Below are 9,129 nucleotides of genomic sequence, written 5' to 3' on the forward strand. Positions count from 1 at the left end.
CGTTGTGGTTGCTCTGCTCAGAGCCGTCTCCAAAAGCACAGGGCTGGCAGCTGGGCCGGGGCACGGCGTGTCCCCTCGGCTTCAGCCACTGTCACTGCCAGTGCCGGGGTCTGGGGTGACCCGGTGGCGACAGCTGAAGCGGGGGGTGCTGGGTGCAGGATGAGTCCCACAAGCTGTGTAGGGTCCGACGGGGTCGGGGCAGCTGGTGCATGCCCCTGCCAGCCTGGCCCCCCGCAGCACACCTCCCAGCCCGTGGGACCCCTCTCCCCCGCCGGCCCAGGGGCTGAGCATCCCCTTGGCCACCCGGTCCCTGGGGACTGGTGGCCAGGGGCACCCAGAGCAGGGACCTTTCTTGCCAGGGATGGCAGGAAGCCATCGGGGTTTGTCACTAGCTCTTGCGGTTGTGCGCGAGCTGCGAACCAGCTTCTCTAGAGTTTGCTCATGAGGCAGGAAACCAGGGCAGACGGCGAGCAAGAGCGAGCGGCGGTGGCAGGGAGCGCGCGCCCGCGTGCGGGGGGCTCGGCTCTGCTCCCCAGAGGGTCGCCGCGCTCCTGCCAGGGATGGAGAGGACGTGAGCGGGGACGGTGACTTCAGTCCTGCTGCCGGACCATGGGAGTCTGAGCGCCGCTGGTCCTCGCCTCGCTGCCAACAGGTAACGGGGACCTGGGGGCGAGAGGGTTCGCAGCCTCCGGATGGGAGCTGGGGACCACCCGAGTGCCTGCGGAGGGTGGGGGTTCCCCTTGCACTCTCCACGTTGCCCCTCGGAGGGATGGAAATGGGGGTTTGGGCTCGTCACTGGGGGGGCCGTGAGCGCTGGTGCTGGGGTGAGGGATGGGGGGAGTGGGGCTGTGCTCCCCGTTCCTCTGTGGATTCCCAGGTGGGATGAAAGCTCCTGCCCCGATGCCCTCTGCCTGCCTGGGGACCCTGTCTGGGGTGGGAGTGCTGGCCACCTCGCTGGGCTCTCCCCGAGCCCCCATTTCCAGTGCAGAGTGGGAGTTTTGTCCCCAAGGCCAGGCAGTGGTTTAGCACCGGTCCATTGGGGTCCGCTGGCCAGTTTGGGGGGTTCAGACACTGAGATACGCCCGGTTTCGGTGCTGTCTCAGTGCAAACACCTCTCCCCTGCGATGGCAGCTTGGGGGCCGTGGTCTCCACAAGGCTACGCCAGCGCGGGGCTGAACGTCCAGCTGGGTCACAGCTGGCCCGGGGACATCCGGGGCACCCCGGTGAGCCTTGAAGAGCATCAGGGACAGGGTCAGCCCAGCCTTCAGCCCTCCTCACGCCCGCCCACGCCTGCGAGCAAACCAACGGGCCCGGCCGGAGCAGCGTGTGCGGAAGGGCCAGCACAGGGCAGCGCCGCGGGACGAGCCGGGGGGTCCGGGCACGCTCCCGAGCAGAGCCGGGGAGAGGCACGTACGTGGCCATGCAAGGACGCGTGTGCACACCCTGCGCCCGTGCAGACACGTCCCCGGGGACACGGCGAGGCGCGGGGCAGGGGCGCCCACACGGCCCTCCCAGGCAGCCTCCGCACGAGAAATTCGGTTGCACAGATGCCGTCGCAAAAAACCTGACTTCAAACGCCCCGTGTCACCGGCATGGCCCTCGCACCGCGCAGGTGAAACGGCTGCTGGGTGGAAATTACGCTGTGGCTTCAGTACATAAGAAAGAAGAAAAAAAACAACAAAAAAAAAGGCACAATAGCAGCACCTCCCTCCCCACCCTGGCTTCGTGCAGGAAGGAAAAAACACCTCCTGGCATCTCTCGCCTTCGGTAAAGGCGTTTGACGGGCTGCGGGCAGGTCTGGGGGAGCGGGGGCTTCTCCTCTGTGGGCCCGGGGTCGTGCTGGGGGTGGGCATGGGCATGGCCGGGGCCCTGCCCGCTCCTCCTGCCTGCCGTGGGGTACCGCGGCATGGCCCAGCCCCTCCGCGGGTGCCAGAGAGGTTCCCAAATCGGTGTCACCAGAAGCTGAAGGCACCAGGGTGGTTTTCAGCCTCTGAGTCCCCAGAGCAGCATCGCGTGACGCGGGGGGGCCTCGCTCGTCTGCAAACTCGCCCATCGGCGCCGCTTCCGTCGGCCACTGTGCTGGTGGCCAGCCCGAGGTGGCACTATGGGGATGGCCACCGTGTCACTGCTGCAGATGCTGAAACAGCCACGCTGTCCCCAAGGGAAGGGGCTCCTGGTTTGCAAAACCAGCCCTGGCAGCGCGGGACGGGGGGTTCTGGCTTGCAGCAGCCTCTGATGGCCGGGGCTGGCGGCTCCGGGGGCTGGCAGCACCCTGGGGACCCCACACCCTCCCTGGGGACCCCGTGGGAGGCTCTTCCCTGTGTCCCCAGCTGCCCATGGGGGTACCCCCTCAAACGAAGCCCCCGCTGCCGTGCCCTCCCCAGCGTCACGCAGAGAGGTGGATTTATGTGTGCACTTGTGAGAACGCAGCCCTGCAATGGCTCCCGCGTAGGAAACCAAGGAGAAAACACTGCCGGCGGTGCCGGCATCTCCCAGCAAAGCGGCTCCCGGGGCTCAGCCAGCCCAACGAGGACCTGGCTCGCTGCAGGGCACGGCGGGGACGGGGACCCCCGCAGCTGCACCGTCTCGCTGCCAGATAAGAGCTGACGCTCGGCGTTTGTGAAAGCGGCCGCTGATTTTGGTGCCGGGGGCAGAGACACCTGGGCTGGCTCCTGGCGGCGCGGGGCTCCCAGCCCTGCCGTTGGCACCCCGCGCCTGCGGAAACCACACCGGGGCCCCCAAAGAACCCCCAGAGCCCCTGGCAGAGCCTGGAAAAGAGGGTTTGGGGGCCAGGTCTTGGTGGAGAGAAATCCCGGTGGCGTAGGCGTGGGGGATTCTGTGGAAGAGATTTTTTCAGGGCCGTGGGCCGCTGTTTCCACATGACGCATTGCCGAGGCTCCCGGCTCCGTGCCATGCTGGGCTTCTGTGAGAAGACGAGAGCTGGCCGGGGGGCAGAGCCCACGCCACGCTTGTGGCATCGCTGCCGGGCTACCCCGGTGCCCACGCTGCGGTGCCAGGAACCCTACGCCGGCTTGGTGTCACCGTGGCCAGGGCTGACGCTTGAGGTTGGGGACGTTTTGGGGGGGAGCTGCCGAGGGTGAGGGGACCCTGAGCAGGGATGGGGGTTTAAAGCCCATCCCTGACGCAGGAGAAGCAGGAGCACAGCAACAGGGCCGAATGCACGGGGCGGGGAGGGCTATCGAGAGCCCGGGGAGAAGGAAATCGGAGGCGATGTCGCGTGGGTGGGGGAGCGCTCGCATCCGCCTCTGACCCCAGGAGCCGCTTTTAGGGCCGGGGAGGCGCCTGGTCCAGCCAAACCTCGTGAAAAAAAACACAATGCAGGGCCAGGCAAGGATGTATTAATTACTAATGGGATAGTCATGATTAGCTTGTTAACTAGACGGAGAAGGGAGGGATCGGCCCAAGGGCTGCAGGGTGGGAAGGAGCTGGCGAAGGAGGCACCGCCAGGCTGTGCCAGTGGGAAAGGGGAGCCTCAGGCTAGGAACTAATTGCCTTCAGTGGTTTTAATTAACAAAGCCAGAACCAAATTAGGAGGAAATATGGCTGGTGATGGAGAGTCAGGGGATGCCCGCAGTTCAGCAGAGGACCTGGGTGGGATGGGCCATGCGATGTGGGCAGCCAGACGGACGGATGGACGCGGGGATGGGGACATGCTGGAGCGGGATGAGAGGCAGGGCTGGGGCTGGGGGGGGCCAAAGGCTTCCTTCGTCATCTCTCCTCCCCCTGCAGCCACCATGGGCTGCTGCTGCAGCTCAGACTATGACGAGGACTGGATCGAGAACATCGACATCTGTGAGCACTGCAATTACCCCATCGAGCCCGACAGCAAGCGCCAGGTGAGGAGGGGGCAAGCAGACCCCCCTTTCCCTCTTCCAGTGGCCAAACGCCTCCAGACCCCCCGTCCCCCATCCCAGTGGCCAAACACCTCCAGAGATGGCCATGGGATGGCCAAATCCCAGGAAGGCGAGGGCTCACGGGGCTCCTTGTCCCCTCTCAGAGGCTGATCCGCAATGGCTCTGAGGTGCAAGATCCGCTGGTGTCCTACGAGGCCACGACTCCGCCATGCTCCCCCCTGCAAGGTAAGGTCCAGCCATGGCAGGGGACGGCTGTGGACACCCCCCCAGTTGACCACCGCCACCCTGCCCCTCCGCTTGTCCTCCCAGATAAGCTGGTGGTGGCCCTGTACAACTACGAGCCCAAGCACGATGGGGACCTGGGGCTGCAGAAGGGGGAGAAGCTCCGCATCCTGGAAGAGTGAGCGAATGCTGATGGCATCCCAGCACCCACCCCGGTGTGACCCCCACGGCTCCCCGGTGCGGCTGGGGGGGTCCATGTGGGGTCCTGGCAGCCGGGGGGGGGTCTCACCTCGCTGTGTCCTTGCAGGAGCGGGGAGTGGTGGAAAGCGCAGTCGCTCACCACTGGCCAGGAGGGTTTGATCCCCTACAACTTCGTGGCCATGGTGAACAGCCTGGAGCCCGAGCCGTGAGTAGGGGGGGTTGAGGAGGAGCCGTGCCCGGGCAGGAGCTGTGCCAGCAGCAGGGGAAGTGCCAGGAGCATCCCCTGAAGTGCTGGTGTGTGAAGGTGGCCTGAGTCCCACGCCGGCCCTGACCCTGCCCTGTGTCCCCAGGTGGTTCTTCAAAAACATCAGTCGCAAGGATGCGGAGAGGCAGCTCCTGGCGTCGGGCAACACACACGGCTCCTTCCTCATCCGAGAGAGCGAGACCTCCAAAGGTACCATCCCCCGGGTCCAGTATCTCCTGCCACCGGCACTGGGAAAGGCACTGGGAAGCACAGGAGGAGTGCTGGCGTCCCGCACCCACACGGTCCCCGTCTCCCCAGGCTCCTACTCACTGTCAGTGAGGGACTTTGACCAGAACCAGGGTGAGACGGTGAAGCACTACAAGATCCGCAACATGGACAATGGGGGGTACTATATCTCCCCCCGCGTCACCTTCAGCAGCCTGCACGAGCTGGTGGAGTATTACACGCGTACGTGCCACCCAGGGGCTGGGGGGGAACGAGTGGTCCAGGGGCTGGCAGGGATGCAGGCAGGGGATGGGATGGGGATGGGTTAGGATGGGGACAGGATGGGGAGGGAGACGGGATGGGATGGGATAGGATGGGATGGGGTGGGGTGGGGTGGGATGGGATGGGATGGGGATGTGATGGGGTGGGATAAGCAGGACCCTGTGCCCCCGCAAAGGCATTCGCTTGTGCCGGGTGCCCATGCCCCCTGCCTGCACTGACGCCAGCTCTGCCCGCCCCTGCACCGCAGGCAGCTCCGATGGGCTGTGCACCCGCCTCGGCAAGCCCTGCCGGACCCAGAAGCCGCAGAAGCCGTGGTGGCAGGACGAGTGGGAGGTGCCGCGGGAGTCGCTGAAGCTGGTGGAGAAGCTGGGAGCCGGGCAGTTTGGAGAAGTCTGGATGGGTGAGTCGGGGTGAAACCGGGGTGCTTCCTCCTGGATGAAGGCACCGGTGTGGGCAGCGTCAGCCAAGCTCTGCGGTGTCCTGGGGTCAGGGAGGGGTCTCGCATGGAGCAGCCAGTACAGCCCCACACGTGGGACCTTGGCATTTTACATGGGCCCTGGAAGAAGGGAGAAAACCAACAGCTAGAGCAGGCCAGAGGCAGCTCTGGTTTACCCAGAGCAGCCCAAGCTTCCCCCTTCTCCCATCCCTCCCACCCCGGACCCCTGCACCGCTGCCCGGGCGGGCACCTGCTGCCGAGGTAGGGAGCACTGCTGCAGGCGTCCGTGCACCGGGGCTGCACCATGTTCTCACCGAGCCCGGCTCCGCTTGCCGTGAGAGCAGCTGCCGGCTTTGGCATGGGGCCCGCCAGCACCGTGCGTGGTCCTGCACGGGAAACGTCCCTTGTTGTGGCTGCCGCTGCGACGCTGGGAGCAGCTGCGGGCTCGGAGGCTGCGTGGGGCCCCAAAGGTGCTGAGACCCAGCCACAAAAGCACCCCCTGCCCCCCGGGTGGGGAAGACACCGGGGCTGCCCCGCTCCCTGCGGGGTCCCTGTGGGGTCCCTGCCCCACAGCGGGGTCCCTGCCTTCGCTCCCACGGGTGCTGGCCGTCCCCCAAAGTCCCCTCGGGGCACCTGGCAGGAGCCAGGCTTCAGCATCGCTGCCCAGCTCCCCCAGCTGCCCGCCCTGTTCAAAGCCCAGCAACCAACAGCTTCCTTTCCTTCTGGTGGCTGAAAGCCACACGTAAAAATAACTGCCTGGGGTGGTAAAATGCAGCTACAGATTTTCGACGAGGAGGTGGCCAGCACAGAGCTGTGATTGTCCCCAAAGTCCTCTGGCCCCGCTGCAACAGTCCTCCAGGGCGCAAGGGTCCTCTGCCTATCTTCAGCCAACCTTTGCGATCTCCGACATCTCTTGCTTGTTCAGCCTCGGGCTGGGATGCTCTAGATCCACAGAGCAGCCCCCACGCTTGCCTCCTTGGCCAGCACCGCTAGTGCCACGCGTCCCTCGGCCATGCCCGGTGATGGGGTCCCTCTGGCCTGTCACGCTCCGCCCCGTCTCTCCGCAGGCTTCTACAACGGCCACACCAAGGTGGCCATCAAAAACCTGAAGCAGGGCAGCATGTCACCCAGCGCCTTCCTGGCGGAGGCCAACCTCATGAAGAACCTGCAGCACCCGCGGCTGGTGCGGCTCTACGCCGTGGTGACGAAGGAGCCCATCTACATCATCACCGAGTACATGGAGAAGGGTGAGGGCACCCGGGCGCTGCCCACCACGGGTAGGGGGGGCTGGGGGCTGTGCAGAGCCGTGGTCCTTCAGCTCCTGGCTGTTCCCGTCCAGCCATCAGAGCTGGTGTTTATGTGTCGAGCTGTTTTGGCATCCTTCGCCTCCCTGCACTCTGCCTTTGCACCAGGGCTCTCCCCATGACTGGGAGCTCGGGGGTCAGCCCCAGCAGGGGAAAAAGGCCCTTGCAGGCAGCGTGGTCTCCCGCCCGTCCACGCCTGCCCACCTTTCTGGGGGCTGCGAGCTGCCCAGCCCCACCGTCGGTGTTTCACTTGGGGGATGGTGAACCCAGTGCTGCAAGACCCATCCCCGAGAGGCAGCGTGGGGAGGGGAGGCAGCGCTGAGACCTGCTGCCTTCCCTGCAGGCAGCCTCGTGGACTTCCTCAAGACCTCGGAAGGAGTCAAGCTCAGCATCAACAAACTGCTGGACATGGCGGCCCAGGTGAGGGGGCACGGAGACGCGGGGATGCTGGCGGGGAGGGTTCTGCCGGGGCTGGAGCTGGGGCTGCCCCGCGGCTATTAATTGCAATTGTTCCAACCCGCAGATCGCCGAAGGCATGGCCTTCATCGAGGCCAAGAACTACATCCACCGTGACCTGCGCGCTGCCAACATCCTTGTGTCGGACACCCTGTGCTGCAAAATCGCCGACTTTGGGCTGGCCCGCCTCATCGAGGACAACGAGTACACGGCTCGCGAGGGTGCGTCCCCCCCCACCTCAGCCCCACATGTCCCCCCACCGAGCACCGCTCTGGGGGTGCACGCAGCTTGGGATTGCAGGAGAATGAAACCCCCACCCACCTCTTCTGGGGGTCCCCGCGATGCCCCGGGAGCAGCCCCCGCAGCAGCAGGTGGGGGGTCCTCCCCCCTCCATCCCTCCCCCTGACAGCTGGAGGGGGGCTGCGGGACTGCATACCCGCCCGACCCTGCTTTTGGTGGGGTGACAGCCCTATCTGGTGGCTACTGCAGGAACAGACGTGCTGGCCCACTGGAGGGGTGCCAGCCCGTGCTGGGGGCTCTGTAGCCAGACAGGCAGTGGGGGCTGAGGAAGGGGGTGGCTGTCACCAAACGCAGCTCGTCCCCAGGTGTAGGGCACGGACAGAGGCTGACTTGGGCTTGTCACATCAAATTAAACAGAGAGGGACGTTTCCAGCTCAGCTGTAAGGTTTTATTTTCTCCCCTCCTGCTGTTTTTCAGGAGCTAAATTCCCCATTAAGTGGACGGCGCCGGAGGCTATTAATTACGGAACGTTCACCATCAAGTCCGATGTCTGGTCTTTCGGCATCCTGCTCACGGAGATCGTCACCTACGGCCGGATCCCGTATCCAGGTCAGGATTTCCCAGCAGCTGCGCGGCAGAAGGGCTCGCGCACACGCACGCACGCAAGCGCACACCCAGGAGTGCGTGCATGCACTCCCGCACGCACACACGCGACCCGAGCCGCCCCATCTGGCTCCTTTCCCTGCCAGCCCGCGATGGTTTCAACCGCTTCCCGATGCACGTGGCCAGCCACGGCCCAAAAGCCACCGGGGGGTTTCAGAGGCAGTGGAGGGGGAAGGAAGCTTTCCCATGAGATTTGCAAATGTAGGGTGCTACCTGCGACACGGGGGTGACCCACATTCAGTGCTGTGCGCGTTGTCCTCGCAGGGATGACCAACCCCGAGGTGATACAGAACCTGGAGCGCGGTTACCGCATGCCGCAGCCGGACAACTGCCCGCAGGAGCTGTACGAACTGATGATGCAGTGCTGGAAGGAGAGGCCCGAGGAACGTCCCACCTTCGAGTACATGAAGAGCGTGCTGGAGGACTTCTTCACTGCCACCGAGGGCCAGTACCAGCAGCAGCCGTGAGGACCCCAGCAGTGGCTGGGACACCCTCGCACTGGGGTGTCCGGGGATGATCCCAGGTCCCCGCAGACTCCATACACGTCTCCTTGGGGCGCTGGCAAAGGCTGCCCGGACCTCAGCAGTAAAGATTTGAAGCGCTTCAAATCTTTGGAGCAGTGGATTTCACCACACCCTCCAAGAAGGCGATGGATGGCCAAAGCCAATAACTGACTCCAAAGAGCAGGGGGCTCCGGCGGGTGCCCACCACGCTGTCCCTGCGCTCGCCCGGCTGCAGATCCGTCCTCCAGCCCCACACGGGCCTCCAGCCCCCTCACCCTGCCCTGCTGGGCCTCGCCACCTCCGTCACCCCTGGTGACGGTGGGTCCCCCCCCACAAGCGATGGCTGCCCCAGCCCTCGGCCGTGGGATGCTCTTCCTCCCAACCGCTGTCTGTTTTTTGGGGGAAATAAAGTCCTTTGCGCCCGTGGTGGCCGGGAGGCCTCGCTGCGGCCCAGGGCAGCCAGGCTGCCGTGGGGCAA

At 65.3% G+C, this 9,129-nt stretch overlaps 1 protein-coding gene across 6 annotated transcripts; it reads left to right on the forward strand.

Moving 5' to 3' along the window:
* The first annotated feature begins 456 nt into the window (after nt 1–456).
* Nucleotides 457–9,080, forward strand: LCK (LCK proto-oncogene, Src family tyrosine kinase). Of its 6 annotated transcripts, none has more exons than XM_074562953.1 (13): nt 457–652; nt 3,751–3,857; nt 4,019–4,100; nt 4,185–4,275; nt 4,405–4,503; nt 4,649–4,752; nt 4,861–5,010; nt 5,297–5,449; nt 6,553–6,732; nt 7,133–7,209; nt 7,313–7,466; nt 7,963–8,094; nt 8,413–9,080. In XM_074562953.1, the coding sequence occupies exons 2-13, from the start codon at nt 3,756–3,758 to the stop codon at nt 8,613–8,615; spliced, it is 1,527 nt and encodes a 508-aa protein (XP_074419054.1). In that variant the 5' UTR covers nt 457–652; nt 3,751–3,755; the 3' UTR covers nt 8,616–9,080. The 6 variants fall into 6 exon arrangements, with proteins under 6 accessions (XP_074419054.1, XP_074419052.1, XP_074419053.1 ...); XM_074562951.1 differs by adding an exon at nt 1,548–1,767 and having other exon boundaries at nt 471–652; nt 4,019–4,275; nt 8,413–9,077; XM_074562952.1 differs by having other exon boundaries at nt 471–652; nt 4,019–4,275; nt 8,413–9,077.
* The last annotated feature ends 49 nt before the right edge of the window (nt 9,081–9,129 follow it).

Source organism: Larus michahellis, chromosome 19 (assembly GCF_964199755.1).
Source record: "Larus michahellis chromosome 19, bLarMic1.1, whole genome shotgun sequence".
NCBI lineage: Eukaryota > Metazoa > Chordata > Aves > Charadriiformes > Laridae > Larus > Larus michahellis.

What these genes read in the sequence shown, in the direction of transcription:
- LCK (XM_074562948.1), top strand. Translation starts at nt 3,561, where the DNA reads ATGGCTGGTGATGGAGAGTCAGGGGATGCCCGCAGTTCAGCAGAGGAC. An exon ending in GCTGGTGGAGTATTACACGC is followed by an intron (nt 5,011 to 5,296) that starts GTACGTGCCACC and finishes CCTGCACCGCAG; the next exon opens with GCAGCTCCGATGGGCTGTGC. An exon ending in CACCGAGTACATGGAGAAGG is followed by an intron (nt 6,733 to 7,132) that starts GTGAGGGCACCC and finishes CCTTCCCTGCAG; the next exon opens with GCAGCCTCGTGGACTTCCTC.